Raw genomic sequence first — 24,879 nt, 5'->3', positions numbered from 1 at the left:
TAAAAGCCTATACCTTTGAGAACGTGCAACTCAAAAGACTTCCGACGAATATTCTGTTTAGGTTGAGCTTGCACACTATCATGATAAGCATTATCTAATCATTCACTCCTTATGACGACATAAATAAAAAAGGAGGGACTAAATTCACTGGTAAGCGCCTTGCTCCATCCGAGGAATGGCCTTAACGAGGAAGGGCTCCGGCTGTCGGTTCAGCCCCACCACGCCAAGGAAGGACGGTTTCGACTGCGGATCGGGAAAGACGAACTCGAAGTGTTGCATGATGGACATAAAAAACAGGAAGAGTTCCATTTTGGCCAGTTGTTCACCCATGCATACACGTCTCCCTGCGTTCAAACAAAATTGATGAACAATCTGTGATATTGCTTAACATATTGGGATTGCTCCCTCGAAGTCGAGTCTTGATTAAACATAATTTTAATCATACCCCCTTGTTCTCTCTGCTATGTCTTCGTACAATAGGAATATAAAGGGTCTAAAGAGACAACACCAAAAAGAACAATCGAACAGAAAATTCACACGTGCAAGGTTGTGTCTGATGCATCGTGCATGCAACCCTGCGCGTGCAACGGGGTTTGATTTGCATTAATAATTATATTGTAATCGGAAAAGGATGGCTGGTGGTGTGCGGTTTCTTCTTAAAGCCGCTTATTATTCTTATCTGGAACTATTATCACGTGCTGCTGATGTTACTACGGGGCATCAACAATGAGATTTTCCACCTCTTTTCTGAAGGGGGCATAGTTTAGTATCACGATTCTTTTAAATAACTACGAACACCGTAGAACTCATTTAATTCGATATGTTTGATTTTGCGTAGTTTTATTTCTTTTTGTTTGATTTCTCTTCCTTACGTTGTGTCGGGTGCTTCCTCTTTAGAGATGACCTTCATAAAGGTTGTCTAGCAAGATAATTGTTTTGATAACGCGGATAAAGATATCACGGGTTTTGTGCAACAATGCTCCTTCACTGGCCCTGAAGAAAAACGCATGTGACTTTATGTCAGATTTTCCCTTCTGTTATTTATGTAATTTCGATTCAAATGATATGAGTATAGAGTACTCTTAACTTTTTTTTTCCTGTACGAAATGACAAAGTATTCTCATGATCAGGTGTGAGTTTCTTCAATTTGTCTCCCTCTACTGGTTCTTTTTTTCCCCGACATGTTTGTTAATTTACAGATCAGGGCCCCGTTGCATAAAAGTTACTATTGTGGTAACTTTGCCATCCAATGGTAACTACCATGGAATTCTTGATTTTGATTGGCTGTTGAGTATTGTTACCATGGTAGTTGCCATTGGATGGCAAAGTTACCACAATAGTAACTTTTATGCAACGGGGCACAGCAGTTGCGATCTTAACAAATTTAATTTGTATAAGAGGGAAACAAATTGAAGAAACTCACACCTGAAACTTCACCCCTCTGGACAATATCTTTGTTTCATTTATTCACATGATTTTGTGAATAATCATTATACACGCATACACACATTAGGGCCTACACATACACATACACACTTACACAGACACAGACACACACACACCCACACTCACACTCACACTCACATAAATCTCTCTCTCTCTCTGATTTTTTTTTACCATAGTAATGATAGAGCATATTTCATTGTGTGTGTTTGTGTGTGATGTGTGTGTGATGTGTGTATGTGTGTGTATGTACTTGTTGCAAACAAAGACTGCAAAATTTAATGACCTTTGTGACAATTAAAGAGGGTTGTAGAATGCAAAAGGATCTCACCTGCCGAAAATGGTAGAAAGCTGTCTCTATGAATGACCTTTGACCCGTCTTTGTTGAGGAATCGCGTCGGGTCGAATCTGTGAGGCTGGGGCCATTCCACCGGGTCTCGAAACAGAGACCTGCACATCAGGAAGCAGTGAAAGAGATATACATTTTAAGGTTGTAATGCATAACTGGTTAAAGTTAGTCATCCCGAAGGTTCGTCATTCCGAAGGTCCCTTATTCCTAAGGTTGGTTAGTCCGTAAAATGAAATAAGGTTCGTTATTTCGAAGGTTCCTTATTCCAAAGGTTTGATGTTTCGTAGAATGAAATGTAAGGTTCGTTATTCCGAAGGTTCGTTCATCCGAAAATGAAATATAAGGTCAGTTTTTCCGAAAGTTTGTTAATCAAGAAACGAAATAAAGGTTCGTGATAATTTCGAAGGTTTGTTATAGACTTACACACCATCCTTTCGTTGTGCAGGTTGACGAACCTTTGGAATAATGCAACAAGTGTTTGGGATTAACGAGGTCGGAGGAAATGTTATTTCCAGGTTATACGGAATGAAAATGAATGCTAAATAAAAATGAATGAAAATGAAAAGGAATGTGAAATGAAAATGAATCAGGGAAAATGAAAATGAAATAAAAACGAATGAAAATGAAAGAATAAAAATGAATGCTTATTTTGTGTTTCAAGAACTGAAACGGTTATGCTATTATTTGGATTCATTTAGCATACCTCTGTCAAGAGTTCTTGATGGTAAAGAAATATGTGTTAGAATGATAGAGGGACTCTTATAAATTGTTCATTCTACCTAAAAAGATACTCATCTCGCTGTGGAACAGAACATCTGTATTACGTATTATGAAAATGAATCTCGTATAACAATATCTTATTTGTTACTATGCAAATAAGATACTGGGCAGGTTTTCTGGCCAACAGGAACAGCATTTATCACAGTATAGTATAGACATGCATAAAATAGGTCAACCGTTAGTGACACATACACACACACACACACACACACACACACATACATATTATATACATGTATATACATTTATGTGAGTGTGTTTGTGATATATATATATATATATATATATATATATAATTCACATCAGTGTATACATGTACACATTGTGTGTAATTATGTGCATTCAGAATGTGTACAATTTTGTTGGAAATGGCATAAATGCACTTGATGTATGTATTTCCTCCTAAAATGTCATATATATACATTATATATATATATATATATATATATATATATATATATTTATACATATATGTATATATATATATATTATATGTATATGAATATATATATATATATATATATATATATATATATATATATATATATACATGTACAATGACACTTCTGGGAGGGGGAAAACAACCCTATCCATAGATGTGAGCACAATTGTAAACTGATCCGTCCCTCTACCCACCACATGTTAATCCATACACGCGTTCCGCGTGGTATGTGGTATCCACCCAGCTCGGAGTCGGTGAAAGCAGCTCGCGGGTTGATAGGGACGACACTGGCAAGGCGCTGCAGCTCCATCAGCGTCGCCTCGGAATATGGAAGGGCGCCACGATGCGACAGACAGACACTCTCCTCGCCAACCACCTGACACGCACACACACACAAAATGCATTATTCCAAGCAAAAACATCGTGATATATTGCCCAAGTAAGGACGCGAGTTGTCTTTGTCTACGACTACGTTAGAAACTTGCAAAATATATACACCACATGCACTAGATGCACACTATTATAGGGAAAGAAAAACCTGTGTGATCGTAGAGTTTTTGTCTTGTTTAGATATTTTGGACAAAAACATACTATATAGGCCTATACACGTATTCATTTTTTTTTTTTGTAAATATTGCTGGCATTGTTGCTGATTTATATACTGTCAAATAAAAAGTAATCATGACATTGATCAATCACACCCACACCCAGTCACCCACACACCCACACACCCACAGGCCATTAGACCTGTAGAGACACCATCAGACATTCTTAATAAGTAATTTCATACGTGTGTGTGTGTTGGGTGTTAAGTCTAACTCCCTTTAAACTACCCCCCCCCCCGCAAAGAATCAGCAAATGGGGTCCATTGGTCAAACAATGCTCCCATCAAATTAAGGTAAACGCTGTACCCCTAATAATGTGATTTATTCAAACGATAGTTATAGTCCACTTCGCAACTTGATCCCACCCACATTAATACCTGCGTGATCTCTTCGTAAACACTTTTCTGTATGTCCGGATATGCAGCCATGTACAATATGGCCCAGCTGATCGTGGTCGAAACTGTATCGGAACCGGCGATGAAGAGATCGGACAGGACAACTTTCAGTTCCTCGTCATTGAAGTTCACAGGGTCCGCTCGCGCCTGCACGAGGTAAGCGTCGATGAAATCCAGCACGTCGGGCTCTTCGGACCCCGTTCTCGTCCTCTCACACAACCCGACCCTGTGCTCGTCAATTTTGGCGCCAAAATATTTGAACATGTTCCGATTGGATGCGAGTCTAGTCCGCCACCGTGTCTTCTGGGCGTACAGGTGTCTGAGGAAGGGGAACACCATCACCTCGCCCTCTGCCCGGAAGCCCATGATCCCCCGGAGGTAGGTCAGGAGCTGGTGGAATTCCGGGTCGTTGTGCTCGAATCGACGGCCGAACGTGAGGCGGCAAATGATGTTGGATGAATTGGTGGCCAATGATTCGCGGGGATCGAAAGGCTGTCCTGCAAATGACTGGAAAGAGACGTGGATTAAAATGAGCAGATGGCAATTTCAATGAACAGTTAAGAATGCATGTAAGAGATTTGAATAATTTTTGGTGGATGAGAGTGATGGATTAAATTAAAGTATAATCAAGATAAAGATCTTCTGAATAAAATGTAATATACAGACTAATACCAAAACCAAACAAAACAAAATCCTTTCTTTCATTCGACCTATTTACATTACTTTTTTCTGCTCAATTTTCCCCAATGACTGAATAGACCTATCAACAAACGGCAGTAATTTCGCTAGTTAATTTTAATCCTGTATCATGAAGGATATCATAATATAAGCTACGAGTAAAGTGGGTGCTTTATCACCAGGCACTTGGGTTACACAGACATCAAAGAATTAATGACAATGCGTCCTACATAATATATATTCTACTTCTACTTCTACGGTGCTTCTCATCAAAGACTGCTCAGCAACAGGATACGGAACTAAAGTCAGTACATGTCAAGGCCTATGTATAGGGCTTATCATTTCTATGCGTGTGCGTGTATGTGTGTGTGTGTGTGTGTGTGTGTGTGTGTAAATTTTGACTTCCATTATAAATCTTTTATTCCACTGTCATTTTACTTTCAAAAAATATACACCAACAATACAGGCGCACTCAGTGAGTACGGACGGCTATTACCTTGGTGACTTTGAGCATTACAAAGAGTTAGCAAATGTAATTTAAAAAATTGGATTTGTAATCATTCATTAAATGAATAAATTGTTCAGCTAGGCATTTAAGCTGAACTTCTCGAATGAACGATATACTTCTTATTCAGTGAGCCATTCAATCTTAGAAGCACGACACTGATATATATTTAGTCGCACTTTCAAGCTGAACCTCCGGAAATGAAGCTACTCAATCTTAGAACTGAACACTGAAAAAAAAAAGCTCTTGTTGAATGGAATTTCAGGAATAAGTTGCTCTTCGCCGTCAGTAGTGGGTTATTCATTGACGTTTCTACAGGGATATCAACATGATTACGGAATAAAGGTTACATCTCATACACAGGAAAGTAACACACACACACACACACACACACACACAATGGTGAGTACGTGCGGACATCAAGAAAATACCCTCTAACGAGTCATCTGCTGACATTTTTTTCGTACAAAATTCAATAAAATTAAAATGATTTATAACGTAAATTAATTAGATAACGGCACAAAATCTTCAATTTTGCGCCAGTCATCGAAAGAAGGACAGGAAGATACACATCAAAATCCTTAATTTTATCTAAATATGTGAATAATGATAAACATAACAATTCCGTGAAGCATGAACGATAGATGTCTTAAGTAACAGTAGGAAGAAGGATTTTTTTTTCTTCTTCTTCTTCTTCTTCTTCGTTTTGTCGCTGAAATATACACAAGGATATCAATCGAGCCGACGTCACCGTATCTGACAAGGTAATATAATTGCAAATGTGGGAACTGATACTTATTTATAACTGGAATATAATTATACAGAATCAAACTTGGTTAGTTTGCTTTCACCGTTCACAGCGTTTTGTATGCAGGCCATGTTATTCAATTTAATTCAGTTCAGTTTGATTTTATTGTTCATTTCTGAAAATTCGTTTTGATTGCATGTATACACATTACATCTGTACATACACAATCAATGCACGCATACAGAGCACACGTGTACCAACATGAAAAATATACAATAGATTATTATACAGTGCAATATAAGGCGTGTCATGGCAGTATTATACAGATATCAGATAAAATGTATAATTAATTCACCTCAACACAGGAGTCTAGACATGTTTGAAGAGATGCCAGAATGAACTTTTTTCGCATTTTTCGCATTCCATTTTTCGCAATTAAAACAACGGTATACATGTATTTCGCTTTGATCACTTATGTTTCTTTCTTGCAATACAATGTATGATTACTTTAGGTCCTCAATTGTTATACTCTTTTTATTTCACTATGTTCTACTTACCTTATTTTCTGTTACAAAATGAAGTGAAACATATGTTTTTTGTTGAAAAATGAAATAAACTTTGAACTTGAACTTGAACTTGAACTTGAACTCAATCACCTTTTCTGGCTGCCAAAACTAGTGAGTAGTGATGATCAATCGTGGAAGTATCATATGTCTTTGTTTGTCGCACAAAGTTATCAATTGCTTACGTTTTAATCGAACATGATGACTTCATACGGTGAATTAAATCACCTTGACATATCCAAAAAGCAACTGAATTTGAAAATGAAGTCATATACATGTATATATATATATATATATATATATAGGCCTATGTATATAATGAGTGCCAAAACAAATTGTCTTTTCTTTAAGAATTCCATGTGATGAAAAAAAAAATGTAGTACGAATAAATCAGTTAAATGAAAATGGATCAGGTAAACGTTTTGAAACGATCAATGACATGATGTCAATCAATTATTCAGTGCATTATAATTACAAAATTAGAATTTTAAAAATCACATCAGCATAGTAATCAGCCACAGATTGTGACAATCAGGTATGGAAGACGAATAAATCGAGTCAAATAAAATCTGGAGACTTAATTGACATCGCAGTATATAATGAAACAGCTTTATATTAACTTTTTTGTTGTTGTTGGAAAAGGATTTCTCATCCAATTCTAATGTATTTTTGGAAAGATTAACGATATCAGATTGCTTAAATTCATGAAGTTTCGGGAAATTACTTAAAAGGAATTGTAAAGAATTATAATTTCATTTTAAAAGATTTTACCTTTCAAATAAAATGTAGTTCGATGGACACGATGGAAGTTCACATCAGAGGGCCTCGTTTTATCAAAAGATATTATAATCGATTATAAATTTCCTTACCACACACGCTGCCATAGACTTATGATAGAAATCAACAATGTAATCAATAATATAACTCTTCATAAAACAGGGCCCAGATGTAACTTGCACCTTCTGGTATATCCTGATAGTAAAAGACGTCAAAACAGTCGCTAAGGTTAAAATTTGTTGCATTGCCTATACATTCAAATTCATTCGGACCAAAATTGAGTTATTGTAATTCACAGTTAATTCAATATAGAGATAGCAAAATCAATGAGAAACATTATAATTGGCTATAATCCTGAATGAGGTTCATCTGATTGGTGATTTCATAGAATATATTCTTCTTTCACATATTTCTATAATTGGTTATCATGTTGGAAATGAAGCTATGATTCTCCCGAATATAATCTTGATCTTCGAACAATAAACGACACAAGAGCTTACGATTTACTTTAATAAAACAATTCTCTAGCAGTAGCGGATCCAGAGGGAGCCCACCGGGCGCGCGCCCCCTGTTTTATCTCTTTTTATCTCTTTTACAAAAGAGATAAAAAGAAAAAAATGAGATGAAACCCGAAAGTAGCACCAGAAATATTGATTGCGCCCCCGCCCCCTTTACGGAATTCCTGGGTCCGCCCCTGTCTCGTATCAAAATTTAAAAGAAATTTGATAATTGATTTGTAATTTCTCAACAAGATTAACAAGATAAAGATAACGAAAAAACCCCAATATATGACGATATATATAATATATAAATTCAGTAAATTGTGAAAAAGATATTTAGTTATGATGCTGCTATGCTACAGAGTTGATGTCAAATCACTATTATTTTAGTGAAATAATCACCTCCTATTAGGAAAAAATAAGATAAGCTTTGACAATCCTACATAAGCGCGCGCGCACACACACACACACACACACACAAACACAGACTGTCGTTCCCAGTGTTATACTTGACTTGGATTTAGTCACTCATCTTGACATGAAACCATACTCTTCTTAATACGTACACGAGCTATTTAGTTTTGTTGATTTGAACAAATCCACACCGATAATTTCATCGCAAGCTGAATAATAGATCATTGGAAATGCGAAAGATGACTTCAAAGTCTATGCGTGAAGAAAGAATGAAAACAAATTCATTATTTGCACATTCTTTCTTGCACATTCCATATTATCTTGTCATCCACTTGTTGGGAAGAGTGACCTCACCTTCAAATTCACCAAGGGATACAATTACAGAAATGAGCACAGCGCGTGTGTGAGGATTGTATTTTTCGTATGGCTGATGTTTCCCCGGGAGTATTATAGGGCTCACACCGGTAAATAAAATGGAATGTCCCAGACCCCTTTACAAATTCGTACCAAAGATACCAAAATAAATGAAGAAAGAACATTAATTAAAAATCAATAATGCAGTTTGGCATAAAACTGAATAGCTGCAGATATTGAGTATGAATTTCTCTACAAACTGCATTTTGGTTTAAAGATGAAAGCTTTTTTCATGGAATAATTTTGAAGGGATTTTATTTCATCGGGTGCATGTACAGAAAATAGGTGATTTTTTGAGTGAAGAAGAACTCGTAGTCTGGCTTTGCGGACCCTTGGACAGAGTTTGAGCTGAAGAATCCGCCTTGGAAATTTGATGGATGACAGGGTATATAGCTCACTTATCCAGGTTAGTGAAGATGAAACACCTCATTTTTTTACAGATTTTTTTTTTTTTTGAATTTTGAATTTTAACACATGTCTCTATGGGGAATTATTTACCCGTGTGAGTCCTATACTACAGTGTTATTCTCACAAACGCCATTAACGTTCCCGCGAGAGACGCGGATGCTCGAGCAAAACAAGCATGTATGAGAACGAACTCGCAGCACTTTGGACAGCCAAAGAAAGGCGAAAACAGCTAAAACAAAAATGTGACATAAATGGGGAATCAAGGTTATTCGTCCTTCTGCAGTGCTTTACCATGTCAGTGCTCCTGGCGCAAGATCAAAAAATGAAGAGTTTTTCTTTCCGAATCAGAATAAGAACTAAGCTCTCTCGATTTTCCTGCGTACACATGCACGTCATTACACAATATGAGGGTCCTTAAAAATGCATTTCTTTCTCAACCTCGATTCCCTGAGGCACGAAAGTTGGCATGCCTGATTGCAAATGAAGTGATTTTTCCCCCGATTGAGCTACAGGTAATACTTCTCAATAAATTGCTATGCCTTATGAAATATTGAGAAATCCAACGGGTGAAATTCTCTCGTTACAATTAAAAGGCAACAGACGGAAGTAACAGTCGGGGTCATTCTTATTTACAGTACAGGTGTATATAATTTTATTCATATACTGCGAGAAGGGGTCTCGACCATTTACAGCACCGGTGTAGCTCCTTCATTATTTATATTCAGTGCGAGAAGAAGAGCAATCGTGGACGTAGCTAGAGGTCAATTTTATTCATAGCTTTCTCTACCTGTCTTCCTGTCTGTCTCCATCAATGTGTTCGTTATAGACACATGCCGTTATTGACAGAATGATGAATTCATATAAACATAAACATGTATGATGTGTGTATATCTTATAGTGAGTGTCTGCTATATGATTTTAAAACAAACGAACACAATAATCACCGACTCATATACATTTGACCTTGAGTGTACATCACTTAACAATGTAATTACTTTCTAAAAAAAGAAAAATGAAACCAATTTCAAATCAATCTAATTTAATTCAATTCAATTCACTTATTTTCATTCTTTCATTCATTCTTAATAAATAAAAAACCAAAGAAGACCAAACAGAGGAGAACTATAAGGCATCGTCTTTTTGTGAACCAAATTATCTTGTCAATGTCGTTACAAAGGAGGCGTGATTACAGTACACAGGTTGTTTACTGGCGAAATGAGAGCGAGATAAGAGAGCAGAGAAGGGGGTCAGAGGATTTTTTACGCAATATTACAGTGACTAAGAATAATTTGTAACTATAAACGCCCATGACTGTATAATTAATAATTTCTATTCGTTTTATGAATTCTGATTTTTTTCTAATGTAAGGCATATTTCAGACTTCATTTGACTTTTAGCAATGTCACACAATAGTATTCAAGATGATTAATTTTGCTTGTAATTCATTAACATTTCTAATAATGTATTTTAAACGAATATTGTGAATGTGTTAATCATTAGCATAGTTTTATCCATTATTTTTTATCTTGTTTCTATGTTTAGTTTGTATGGCACAGACTTGCTGAATAGAACAAAACAAAAAATAAACAGCTTCTGGGTGATGTTAGTTTCGTGAATAAAAGAAAAAAATGATTTGAATTGAAATGAAATTTTCACCTTGAACTGCTTGATGGTGTCCTGGACCTCCTCTCGAATGACAGGTTCTAGGACCACTTTCCCGAAGCCCATTCCTCGGAGAGTGGTGTGCGCGAAGCGCCGCTGGTGTTCCCAGCCTTCCCGACAGTGAGACACGAAAATACCTAGGGATAAAAAAAAAAGCATTATTAAAATGATGTGGTGTATGAACATGCCCTAGTTATCTTCCTCCATCTGCAAATTGCACAGGAAAGATATTTAGATCTTAAAGCATGTATCATTTCAACAAATTGTGTGTATAAACATCCAGTCGAGTCGCATATACACGCATCTGATTGCAACCACCCAGAAAGGTATACAGACTCCGCCTTTCTCTTTCATTGGTAGTGGCATCTTTATTAGATCTGTAAATGAGCGATCTAGATGTCACATTTCATTCAGAATGTGGGAGTGAAAAAAAAAACAACACCAAGAGAAAACCCGGTTTCATGCATTTATTTAAATCGAGGTTGACATTAGAGGGAAATCATTGCTTTTATAAGCACTCATCGTTATACAGCTCAAAAATGTTTGTCCTCGTTCGATGTCTTGGGACTGTCAATATCAACAATATCAAAAATGTAAGAAGATAGATAGACACATTTGAAGACAAAGTGTGTATCCGTATATGAAATCTATTCAAATTTCATCAATCTATTTGCGCTTTGTGAACATCATTCAACCAAGATATATATATATATATATATATATATATATATATATGTATATATATATATATATATATATATATATATATATATATATTGTGAAAGAAATCACCGCTACAACAGCTTTTTGGCTTCTCCTAAATTAATTTTGCATACATGTGACCCGGGTTCGATTCCCGGCGGAGACCAACTTTTCAACTCTTGCACTTTTCCGAAAAGGAGGAACAGTGAGAGGAATAACGATGTCAAAGCTCCACACCGTTTTCTCCTTGCTTTCTCATAACTATATATACGTATATATATATATATATATATATATATATATATATATACATATGATACATTTGTTTTATTGTTTGGGTCTTTTTGTCGATCCGTACAGACACACCTCGTTCAGACAGCTCGGCACAAACATATGGTCGCCAACTTTGGAAGTCCCCTGAAATTCTGAATTCTACATTATAGGCCTACTACTACAGGCAGAGCATCGAATAACGTCTGGTAATAAGTCGCATATATGCCAGCTGAGCGCCTTTGTAGGACCGATGTTGATCACCAAACAATATGAGGCGGTTATGATTTATAACATGACGATACAATACGAAGGAGAAGAAACATGATAAAGAGTTTTTCTTAGGGGTGAGATCCATCTGAGGTCTTTGCTCTTTTGCCGCCTGACCTCTGCGACCCAAGCCTTGTTCCACGACCCCATTCTTCGGCGAGTAAAGTGCGGGACCAGAAGCCTGATAGCCTCACTACAAGGCGAGAAGGAGGTGGGAGGTAGGAATGTCTCCTTTTATATAATTTATCAAGATTCACGAACGGGCAAAATTGATGCAGCTCGCGACTGTCACTTTTGATAATGGTGTACCTAATTGTATTGAACAGGTAAATTTATGAGCGCAGTACGTGCTGATTCGGGCTCTTGCACTTTATCCACTATAGTCGGCCTAATGCGTCAGACTTAATACAGGTACCAATACAAAGATACTAAAATGCATCATACTGACTTTCTAGATTAACCTAAACAGAAACAAAGCTATAATAATGTACTTAACCGTAAAGAAAAAACACACAAACAAACGAAAATTACGTGTTTTTTTTCCCTCAACTGTTGTTTACAAATCCCAGGCGTTATATGATAGGAGAAAACTTGAACTTTACGTTTGGCGCAAAATTTATATCATGCCTATAATAACATGCCTAAGCAATCGACTTCCGGGTCGTACGACCTCATCGAGTCTTTTGAAGCGCGCACTGAACACAATGAAAGACGATTCCCCTACATTTTATTTGGGTTTTACGATTGCAATACTTCACCAATTTCACACTTTGTACCCTCGGTTTTTGTTTTTGTTTTGTTTCGTTTTTCTTTTTCTTTTTGAGCTTCACCACTTTTGCCTTATGGATCCTGTATCCATTGATATAGGTTACAATCAATTATTATGGACAATTATTTCCTGACAACAAGCCAGTAAAATTGCTATTATTTTTCTTGCGACAAGCCAGATGCATTACAGTAGCCTTGAAAAGCGACTAGGTCATACGTCTCCTCCAGCCTGAATCCATAAACTTAACCGTTTACTTCCAGCTCAATAGTACTGTTTGGTGTACTTAACAACGTATCACCAAGCGATTTGAAGCCATACATACCACTGACACCGTACAGATCTGATGCGTCTTTCGATAAGTCTGTTAATATAACAGGAAAAAACCAACTTGTTAGGTTTTCAATGAATAAAAATCCACAAGGTTTATTCAGGAGTGTTTGTTTTACAAAGCTGCCTGGGTCAGAGGTACTTTGCTTTGTTTACGAACCTCTATTAGTCGAGAAAAGATCCCTGAGGAACGCGAGAGAGAGGCGCTTGGCGAAAAAAAAGAGAGGAAAAAGTCGACAGAGTAAATCAAATCGTAACAAAAGAAGTTGTATTGGTACAGAAATCCTGGCTCGCAATAACTCCCTTGCGTTACCATTCTGTACGATTCTAGACATAAGATCATCTCAGATAAGAACATTTTTGGCGCTCAAAGTTAGCCACTACCAACCAACAGAAGACCTCTGATGCCAATTTATAATGATTATTCGAAATAATTATTACTTATCGATTATTTCGAAATAATCGACAACTATTATGTAACTTCGTTCAATTAAGAGTAATTCGCATAATATTGCCATGTATTCGAATGAAGGAAACAGTATACAAGAGACATTAAAGACATTCCACACGATATGTTTGCTAAATGCAACTCAAAATCTTCGCTAACAGCTGGTTTTAGAACTGCGATAGTCATTATACAGTGTGGAAGGATGCATGGGGTCATCTCACAAGACCGACACCTTCTAGTCATACTGCCCGTCGACAAGGTCCATAAGTCATACAGCCCGAAGCTCGACATGGGCAAATAAGGCCCACGAGTCCGACAGCAGACAAGCAATGCCCACGAATCCGTCACTCGCGAAAAATGCCCATGAGTCCGACACTACGCAAGCAAGGCCCATATAAGTCCGACACTAGGCAAGCAAGGCCCATAAGTCCGACACTAAGCAGGCAAGGCCCATAAGTCCGACACTAGGCAAGCAAGGCCCATGAGTTCGACACTAGGCAATAAATGCCCACGAGATCGACAATGCCTATACAGCCTGACGATGTACATTACAGCCATTATAATTCATGAAGGGGTAAATCATTATGAATGCGTTATTACACATAACATTATATATCAGTTCCCACTGTCGGTCTTATCACAATAAATGCAGTGCACAAAAACAAGAAACAAATTTGTTTTGATAAGTAAGAAGCACACACACACACACACACACACACACGTGACAATCTTGACTAAAAACACTCTCAGAAATTACTCTACCTTCACAATGTGCAAAATAATCATGTCTTTATGTATATAAGCTGAATGTGTATCAGATATAACTTTGTCATTTCCATTTTTGAGGACTTGCTTCAAAGAATGTCAAAATTGAATGTTAAGGTGCGAGTGCATTTAATTTTCAAGTTATGCATGAAGTTGTGATTATAGATAAATTTTTATTTCATGCCCACAACGTAATTTCTGATTCATATACCAGCTTAATTTCTTTTATAGATCAATTAATCATCAATAATGATTGATATGCATGTTTAGCCACGTATATGTTTGTAGGTGAAGACCTGCATAGTTCTCGCTTTCTTGTCTAAAAAAAATATTGAAAGCAATAACATTATTATTATCACCATTATATTTCGAAGTGTTACCAAGGATATGGAGTTCCAACTGGCTGTAATTATTCAAACAGTTATCAGTTTTATATTGATGTACAAAAACATTCCACAGGTGTATGTGTGCCTTTGATATTCAATGTTTGATGCCGCCGTCGTGCTGAACAATGTGACGATTCATGTTGAACTTTAACATGTTGGTTATACAATGCATTTTGTTTGTTCATTTATAAAATGAAATGAAATCTCACCTACTGATAAAGCATATAAAACAAAGTCAATTCCGTCCAGAAATATGTGCAAAAGTGTAAACCCTATGTATCATGTGAAAGTGTTTCAAACTTTACCCCCCTGGAAAGCCGGCTTTATCACTTTTCTACATAATCCCGACAAATAAAATTGATATGGAAAAATCTTCAAGTATATATATATATATATATATATATATATATATATACATATATATATACTTATATTATATAATAATGAAGATAAAACTGATAATAGTAATAATGATTATTATAATCATTATTGTTATAATTGTTATTATTATCATTATTATTATTATCATCATCATCATCATCATTATTATTATTATCATATACATGATATTAGAGCCCGGGCATATGCCAAGTCGAGTAATTTTCATTTTTATTTCATCATTTTTTTTTTTGCGCAATTTCAATTCGCGCATCCCCGTGTCTTTACCGGTACATAATTATCGCCTATATTAATTTTTATAAGCATATAGGGACGGTGAAAAGTAATTACCATCACAAAGACATAGATTAATCTTACTTACAAAGTGGTTGGTGATTATATAATGACACAATAGTCAATTGTCTTTATTTTCTGCGTGGTACATGCATCAAATATATTCGAATGATGGCATCGAACACGAGTTCAAAGGAAATATAAAGACAGTTGTGACTTTAAATTCTCCTGAACCTCCTTGGTGTTACTTTTTAGAGCAAACTCAATACTGCATGACCTCTCGCTATACCTGCTGATTGGTCGGTGCGATGTAGGTGTGTATATCCCCCAACGTCGTTTGGATATTCAACTTGCTATAAATAGCGTTGAGGTTTGATCTTCTGTTTCAGGTCTATTCTGTGTTCATCCTCGTGGGTTTTGGTGAGTTTGTTTTTTTTTATTTACCATTGAAGTTGCAATCCACCACCGATTTTCATTATCGCACACTCTACTGGCGAACACATTATTATGTTTATTCGAGTTGACTGGTAAAACAAAAAAAAAAAACAACAACTTATAACTAACAACTGAATAACTAATAAACCAAACCAACTAAAACCTTAGAAAACAAGGGATTTCTTAGGTGTGCTATATTGTTTACGTTTCTAAGTAACGCATTACGTCAAGTCAAAATCCAAATGCTTCGCTTGTCGCAAACTCATTAAACGAGAAACCTGTGAATAAACATGCATCACATCTATTTTTACTTGACTCATTAGCAATGGAAAAGATATTGTTGTTGTTGTTATTTAAATATGTGTTAGTCAAGGTTGAAAATTTCCGCTCTATATCTTGTTAGATGTCAACGAATTGGCACCGAAGCAAGTTGGAAATATTGACCTCAAGGCATGGTTTTAAATGGATCTATAGTTTTGGTTGAGACCTATATGGCTTCTAACATTTCTTGGTGAGATAATGAGAAGCCTCTTATGAAATATCCAAGCGCATTCAATTCCAAGAGGGATTCAAAGTTTATTTAATAAAATTGATTTTGAAATATAGGTGAGATATACAAAACAGAGCAATCCTAATGAAAGGTGGGACCCACCTTTTATCAGGATCGCTTTGTTTTACTCTGTTTTTGGGTGTCTCCGCCATTCCAAAATCGATTTTCATTTAACAATCTTTGAATTCCTCTTAGAATGTTATGCTCTGTATTATTTCATAAGTGGTTTCTTTGTATCTCACGAAAAAGTTAAAAGCCCAATCCTCATCTCAATCAATATCCCATCCCTTTAACGTGTCTGTCAGAAGAACCTCACCACAATTAACCTTCGATGAGTAACGCCTCGAACCAATGTTGGTGTCTCATTAACTACAGATGATAATAGGAAAACTGCATAACAGCGTGAAATCTTACGTAATACGCTATGTAACGTGTAACTTGATCATGGGACGTTCGTCAACCCATTACAGTTTCATGCCCATCGAGAGTTTATTCAATTGAAATGCTGTAACGTAATACATACAAAATTCATATATTAAGAAAAGTCACTATCATCTGATTGGAAAGCTTGGTAACATGAAGTTCCTTGTTTGATATTTCGAAATTTACATATGCCACGATGCGAAGCCATAGATCATTATGGCGGTTTAAACATTGTGAAGCTGCTATATATTATACAAGTATATTGTCTGGTAGTTTTTTGTTTTTGTTTTGTTTTTGTATTTTTTTTTTTGCTTTTTATTTATTCTCTTGCGTATGCTGCATGTATACTCTGCGAGCTTTTCGCATCATTTTGATCGATTAGCATTTCAAAAGATCGGAGAGGTACCCATTAGAGATTCAGGGGATATCCCTTGTAGCGCTGGTCTGTTATACGATAGCAGAGGTACACAAGATCGCAAGAAAGAAGAAGAAGAATCACTGACAGTATGATCACATTGCACAAAACCACATTCCGTGACGAGCTCGGGAACCGCTAACCGCGATCTCGCAGGCATCGCACATCTTAAAAATCGCTAAAAGGCCTCAAACAGTGATAGCTTCTCTTTCTCTCTCCCTTTCTCTCTCCCTGTCCTATCTTTCCCTCAGTTATCATGATTATATATATATATATATATATATATATATATATATATATATATATATATATATATACATATACATATATGGTTGTATATGGTTGTGTGTATCTTGCATAAGACATAATTATTATGTGTGCAGTGTGTTTGAGTGTGCGGTTGCGCAAGCGCGCACATCCGTGCCTCGGGGCAAGTCTTAAAACAAATCCCTGTGGGAAATGTCAGATTTATTAATGCAAATCATAACGCCCATACTCGAGTAGTAATCTTCGTCCAGAGGCCTCTTCTATCATGAACACTGACAGCTACTACCTGTAAAGTAGGTCTTGCTGGTGCCTTATGTCATTCGATTTTTTTTTTTCGCGTTAGGATAAAGAAGAAATTTGTCTCATTGTGCTCACGGTCATAATGATAAACAAGTGAAGAATTCAATGAATGTTTTTTACATTATGAACTTATGAACCCCTTCAACCCAATAAGAACATTTGTAATTGCATTCCAAGCCAAAATGAATGAACTTCGAGAAAGTTGCATATATACGACAAAAAAGTTAATCAATTATCATCATTATTATTTTTTTGTTGTTGGGGGGGGGGGGGGTATGTACAAGCTCTCATCGTGGATTTTTAGGGATAGAGTATGTTAATCATACATTCTGACGCAGCTGCACCTCATAACAATTTATGATTTGGCTTGCTTTTTTATTCATTCACTTAATATCCCCAATAACCTCATTCTCTTTCGCATATATTGACCCATTTTACTAAGTTTTTCCCTCGTAAGCAAAGTCACTTATCACAATCTAGATATTGCAATTTGGACTAATTAACTTCCAACTATACTAGGTTAGACATATTGTATTACTTTTTTTATTGAAAAGTTCAAAATATTTCACAAAAGTGTTCCTGGATCGTTTAAAAATGTCACTTAAAAGAGTAAAATCTCCCTTGTGATGAATGGGATCCCACTTTTCTCTGGGTCGCTTCGCTCTCTTAATTGTTTGCTTATACCCCAAATATTGAACACATTCTTGCACCCCCGTGAATACATTTCTGCGGACTCCTTCACATTCATCGCTAGAAGGAGACCGACATGAAGAAAGAGGTGGTTGACATCATTGGCACTACGTAAATCTAAGAACTATGATAACTTGGTGTAGGCCCTACATAATAGATTTGAACAATTCAATGTATGCATGAAGGAAATCAGATACCCTTTTTTTCATGGCTGATGCATGTGTTAAACCAAACTCCAGGTGTAAAATAAAATACATTTTTTACATTTACGGCCAAAAGCATAATACTCTCCCAGAAGACCGTACCTCCCTCGATCACTTCATTCCCCCACGAAGGTCCATGACTTCTAGTTTTGACCCTCCCCCTTATAAATCCTAGTTACGGGCCTGCCTGCCCCCCCCCCCCCCCCCCCCCCCAAAAAAAAAAAAAAAAATTGTTACGTTTGTGCAACCCATCTCACCTCGTGTGTACGCCAAGCAGGATATTATTGTACTCACCACGTCTGCCTTTATTGTACAAGTCGGCTTCGATGAGATGAGGTTTATCGGCGAAGTCGAGACCTTTCTTTACCAGCAGCGTCTTGATCATGTCGGCCCCGCAGACGACCACGTCATTCGAGAACCCGATTCTGACCGAGTACACGGGCCCGTAGTCCTTTCCCCACTGCATCAGAGTTTCCGCGAAAGCGTCGTTGGTTCCGAAGGCGAACACGTTGCCGACAATCGGAAGACCAGGCGGCCCTGGAGGAAAGCCTTTCGGTTTCTGGTGTCGTCGTGCTACCAACGCTGCAGCGACGACGATTACGATCAGCGCCGAGGTCGTCCACGACGGCGTGAAAGTCGACGCCACGGCACTCAGAAGCCACCCCATCCTGATGATGAACCTCAGTCGGCTGGTATCAGGACCTGTTAGTAAAGAATGACAACCAGTGTTCTTCAGCACGTACCAGACGTGGTGCTATTTTTCTAACCTGCAATATCCAGCCTTATATGCGTCGGCTTAATGCATGCCAAGTTCAATCATGATTTGAACGTCTCAACATATCATTTATATTACTCCTCAGCTGATACAGAATCACCGCAATATTAGATTCAGATGATATCAAAAAAGTCAAGCCCATCATCACAGTCGTACTATGCGTACATCTGTTGTATTTTTTAATGTGTACGAGTATTCTTGTCATTCAAAGATCCGAGATATAATACCCTTGCTATCTCGTCATGCGCTTAAATGCAAAGTTCAAAAGACACCATATCTCAGGAGCCGATGTAACATATTTTTTTTTTCATCGTGCCTTTGAGCACCTGGATTCATAGATCACGGATAAAAGGTTACAGAACTTTTCCCCCTTGCCTCAAAGATGACATTGAAGTTGATTGTCTAAAAGCAAGGAGCTGAGACCAGGTAGCTAAGACAACGGGCCAAAATTACGATTGTCGGCAAGGAACCTATACCTGTTTGACCGGAGGCTACGAAATAATACTGACGAGAGATGAGAAACGAACTGATATTGCACCATGCGATGAGCAAGGAAGAGAGAAAAACACAGAATTCTCTCGTTCTGCGTGAATTGCGCCTTGAGATAGTCTTGTACAGTTTTCCCTCGTACATCTTCGGTGCAGGCTGATGTTTTCGACTGCACTATTCTGCGGTCTACCCAAGCAAGATCCATTGTGATATCATCACTCAAACAAAGAGTAAAATAGCAAACACACACACACACACACACACACAAGATAAAACAACAACAAAAACACGCAAACAAACATGAAATACAAACAAATAATTATATAAAATGATTGGAAAATGAATGTTAACAGTGGCAAAGTAATGAATGAGTTCATGAGAAAATGAAGGAACATATATGTTTGGCTTTAAATGAATGTTGATCCTGCTTCTGATGATATCTCTTGTGAAACCAAACAATAAATGATATTATTTTCACACGCATTATAACAATGTCACATTTAGTCTGAAGTCTAGCTTGCAACTCTGGATATATACAGTTAATTTGTAAATGCAAAACGTACTGCTGAATATAATATACCCATTTATGTATATATACATATTATACATGTATGTTCATGTACAATGATAATACAGGAATCAATAAATCAAATCAAATAAAATCAAATCAATCAAATCATTTATCATGTAATATTATCATTGGTCTCGCAGTTTTATCCGACATCTTTATTGATTGTGATTCTTAAACGTTCAGCGGTTTTCAAGGTATTCATTTTATAAGTGTATAGTTTTTCGATTAGTCATATTGTTAACTCTTAACTCACATCATATCTAAGCAAAATCCATTGACTACGACTATACGTGTATCTCGTCGTACACTGCAGACAGATGGTATGTCATGAGTGCCAGTGTACTACAGCTAGTTGCAATGTCACATTAAGCCTTTGGGTGCTTCGAGTGTCGATTAGCACAGAAAACCTCGTATCGTTTCACACACTGTCCAAAGTCCCTGGCACAGAAAGAGGTAAAGCACTATCTTCACGAGTACGCTGTCACGAACAAGGTGTCCCGGGAAACCAAATAGCCCAAACTGCACTTATCACGCTAATCAAAGTCGATTTTGTGTAAAATATACGGGGGGCTAAATACCCAAGCGAGAATAAGTTGATTTATGGACGTCTGCTAAGTAGAGGCCCTCCTTTATGGGCACTGATCAAAGTCAGCGCGCTTTTGATATCACCTTGATCTATAAGCCTATGGCATTGTCGAGATAAAATTAATGTTCTCGCAGACAGGCGATAAGCGAGGTAAAATATGGACGTTGCTCCATTGTTGTCGTTTAGATTCGGAGACCCCGAAAATTAGATCAAAAAAGCGTATTTGTGGAGACGCCTATTTGTAATTGCAATGGCTTTTATGTAGGTTTTGCTTTTCTAGCCCCGGTAAGATTGTGATCAGAATTTGTAAGGGCCCCTCGAGTTCTCTTTCAGATAATGACGATTATTGTAACTGTTGTCACAAGTTTTCATTAAACATGCGACCCTGCGCACTTCAGTGCGTTTTGCCTCTGTTACTGCAACTGCCTAAACATTAATACCTCTGTCTGGTATAGCATTATTCCTTAGGGATATTTCTAAACGTAAATCGAATCATGGTGATTTCATTCACAGCTTCCATGTCTTAGCTAATCGTTTTCTGTATAGACATGTGGGTTTATCTGCGCTAAAATGAGTGTAAGCGTGATATTTATTTACTTCAAGTATTTCGCTTGCCCCTCGCGAGAGTTCTACATCATTACGTGCATGGGATCTCTATGACACTGTCACAAAGGATGTCATATTCACTTTTTACTTATCATCAGTATAGAAACACCGAGTTTCTAGGCTTAACATTGCATTTTTGTTTATCTCATGTACATTATTGTATTGTGCAAGTTTGATGTATTTGTTGGTGATATCTGAAATATATCTATGGTGAAATCAAATCAAATCAAATCAAATCAGAATAACATGAACATTCACAATCAATATAAATCACTGTTTCTTCTTGTCAACCATCACTCATTTGCCTCTGCAAACAGAGGGAAACGTAAAAAATCCAACGAGAATAGAACTTAAAACCCACAAAAAGGCAGGGTTTTCCTGAATTTTGGGTATGTGGGGATGGGGTGAGGTGAAAATAGATGCTGCGATGAAATCGTCTTACTAATACGAGTGTTTGCAATAGTCCGGTTTAGACATTTTTATCATAAATGTCATAAATGTTATACCATGCACCTTTCTATAGCTGAGATAGATGAAGGTAAAGATCGTTTAAATTTTTTCTATTTATTTCTCCCCTATAATTTTATTTCGGCAATGTTATTGTGCGGTGTTATGATAGATTTATCTTGATGGGCCTAATAGCTTTCACGGATCACAAACCCAAAGAAATGGAAGTTTGTTTGATAGCCACTACATTAGGCGCTTATCATTAGGCGAGTCCATCCCGACATATTAAGAAGAAGCAAAACCCACAAATCTGTATTAGCATAATGTTTGCAGAATAAACAAAACGATGAATATAACTTTTCTTTTGGAACAAAAACATGACCTAGTATATTTTCTAGCATCACTCTGTCACACACGAACGCACGCACGCACACCCACACCCACCCCCCACACACACACACAAGTCAAAGCCAATGTCTCTATCTATGTTTAGGAAAATCTAAATGCATGCTGTTTGGCATGCTTTCGTTGTAATTAGATTACATGATCCTATCCTAAAACAAAGCAATACAATTATAATCCGAGTAATTGTCTCAATTGACGAAATGAAAATTTATGAATACAGGCAAAGGATATTCATCGCATCTTCATAACAACAAAGAAGACATGAATCAGCAGATAGTTCTGATAATACTCACCTTGATCTCCTGTTTTTGAGCTCGCAATATCCAGCTTCTTCGGGCATTGTTTGAAATTTTGGACTGTCGCATGTGCAAGGAGGTCTTTGAAGTTACCCTCGCCTGATTAGAGAGAGCACGTCGGAGCAAAGGGTCGAGATAAGTGGGGGTCCGTGTGACGACCAGGCACCCCTACTTCACTGGTAACCGGAACAAAGGTCAACGCTAAAATGACACACATGGCGGAGTTTTATCAATATTGCATCGGCGATGATTTGCGTTATGTACGGATGACCGGACCACAAAGACGGGGGTGGCACCTTGGAGAAGGCTGTAGGGGTGCGTAAACGATACGTGTTCAGACGAGATGTTTGCTCTCATCGTTTGTGATGATTAGCTAAACTTTTTTTTTTTTGCGTATTCATCGACATCAAGCTTAAATCACTTTAACCCTATGATAATTTTTCCTTTTAGTCTGTTTGTTAGTTGTTGATTTTCCTTGCAAAGGCTAATGTAAATCTAAAGTAATATGAAAAATAAAAATATATTAGAATCCAAAAGCTTACAGGTTGCAACGTTTGAACTCATAAGATTTTGATCTCAGACACATACACACACGCGCGCCAGCACACACACACACACACACACACACACACACACACACACACACACAAACTTTCTCTGTCTCTGTTTTTCTCTATGGAAAATGTATTTGCATGCGTACGTAATTTTCTGTGAATGTCTTCCTTCATGCCGGCCGATCGCAAGAAAATATTTGAACTTGTGTATTGTTGGTCATATAATTATGTCTCACATTTATGTCTCACGTACAGAGAAAAATGTCAATTATATTTTCATCAGTTATTGGATCAATAAACATTATGGTCAGTCTTCAAGGGACATTATACCTATTCCTTAATGCAATTTATTATATTCTTATTGTGAACCGTTTACCATATGTATGAATCATTTTAATGATTACTTTAATGATTACCTTTCAATGGATGTGATTCAAAAATATTCTGTACTCATGTAAGCGTTATGTATATTACTTTGTATTACTTTATTGGAAATGAAATTACTTGAATTTGAATTTGAATGATTACTTTTCAATGGATATTGACGAATAGTAACGTAACAAAGTCAATTTGTCTATTCATTATTTCATATCGTATAACTCTAGTCAATTATTCATTCCTCGTGTCTATAATGATCAGCCAACCTTTCTTTTAAATTATTATAATTATAATCATAATCATGATTATAGTGTTAATAATCAAAGTTGATACAATAGTTGGTTTCATGTTAGCAACATCTGGGATTACAGCGTTTTTTAAACCCCTTTCCCAATCTTATAGCACAAACTGACGTTTCTTCACATTAAAGCAAGTTTATTCTGGTCAGTCACTAAAGTATTCAATGCTCTACGCTCTTCGTTGAACAATAGGGTGTCAACTCCCGTGCTGTCGTCATTGTATGAGCTGTATAAATAGTGTTATCAGCGTACAATGATATTTGATATAATCGTTCTTAACACATTTAGTCAGGTCGTTTATATAGGGAACTATGAAAAATAAAAGATCCATTTTGACACCTTATGGTATTCCATAAGATTTACCTTTGCATCGTGAATGAAACACCATTGACAACAATGCATTGAGATGTATCTTGTAAGTTGCGGGGGGGGGGGGGGGTGGTGCATACGTGCTGATGGGCAAATACACAGGCTTTCGATAAAAGTTGTGATCAGGGCTCCATTTCTTAACAAGTTGATATGATAGCAACTCTTACTGGAATGACAATTGTCATGGTAACAACAAGAGTCCAATTTTCTGATTGGCTGTTGCTATGGGAAGTTGCCATTCCAGCAAGAGTTGCTATATCCTATCGATACATCTTTTATGAAATGGGCCCAGCTCCGGTCTTAGAAGGATGCATAAGTTATGACAGTGCTATTTCACACTATAAATTCACAACGACCATGACGACTTAAATTTAAAAAAGAGTAAATTAAATGAAGTGTTTGATGGTAGAGGTTTTATCAAAGTGAAAACGATGGTTATGGGATTTTATAGTTCCACGTGTTTTTGTTTTTTTGTTTTTATTTTCTTAGAACAGTATTGCTTGCAACCACATACCCAAGTATCATCCAG

At 36.9% G+C, this 24,879-nt stretch overlaps 1 protein-coding gene across 1 annotated transcript; it reads right to left on the bottom strand.

The window, feature by feature from the left end:
- Positions 1 to 144: 144 nt before the first annotated feature.
- Positions 145 to 22,798, bottom strand: LOC139719039 (cytochrome P450 2J5-like). Its single transcript, XM_071630482.1, has 7 exons — positions 22,748 to 22,798; positions 18,870 to 19,277; positions 10,678 to 10,820; positions 3,997 to 4,521; positions 3,209 to 3,390; positions 1,775 to 1,893; positions 145 to 344 (listed from the first exon to the last, which is right to left on the bottom strand). Exons 2-7 carry the CDS (start codon positions 19,240 to 19,242, stop codon positions 145 to 147), a joined length of 1,542 nt encoding a protein of 513 aa, XP_071486583.1. The 5' UTR covers positions 19,243 to 19,277; positions 22,748 to 22,798.
- Positions 22,799 to 24,879: the final 2,081 nt, after the last annotated feature.

Source organism: Diadema antillarum, unplaced genomic scaffold (assembly GCF_040938485.1).
Source record: "Diadema antillarum isolate AM-2024a unplaced genomic scaffold, OU_Dant_1.0 scf00000103, whole genome shotgun sequence".
Classification (NCBI taxonomy): Eukaryota; Metazoa; Echinodermata; class Echinoidea; order Diadematoida; family Diadematidae; genus Diadema; species Diadema antillarum.
The sequence above is the reverse complement of the archived record's forward strand: the minus strand, read 5'-3'. Positions and strand labels throughout refer to the sequence as shown.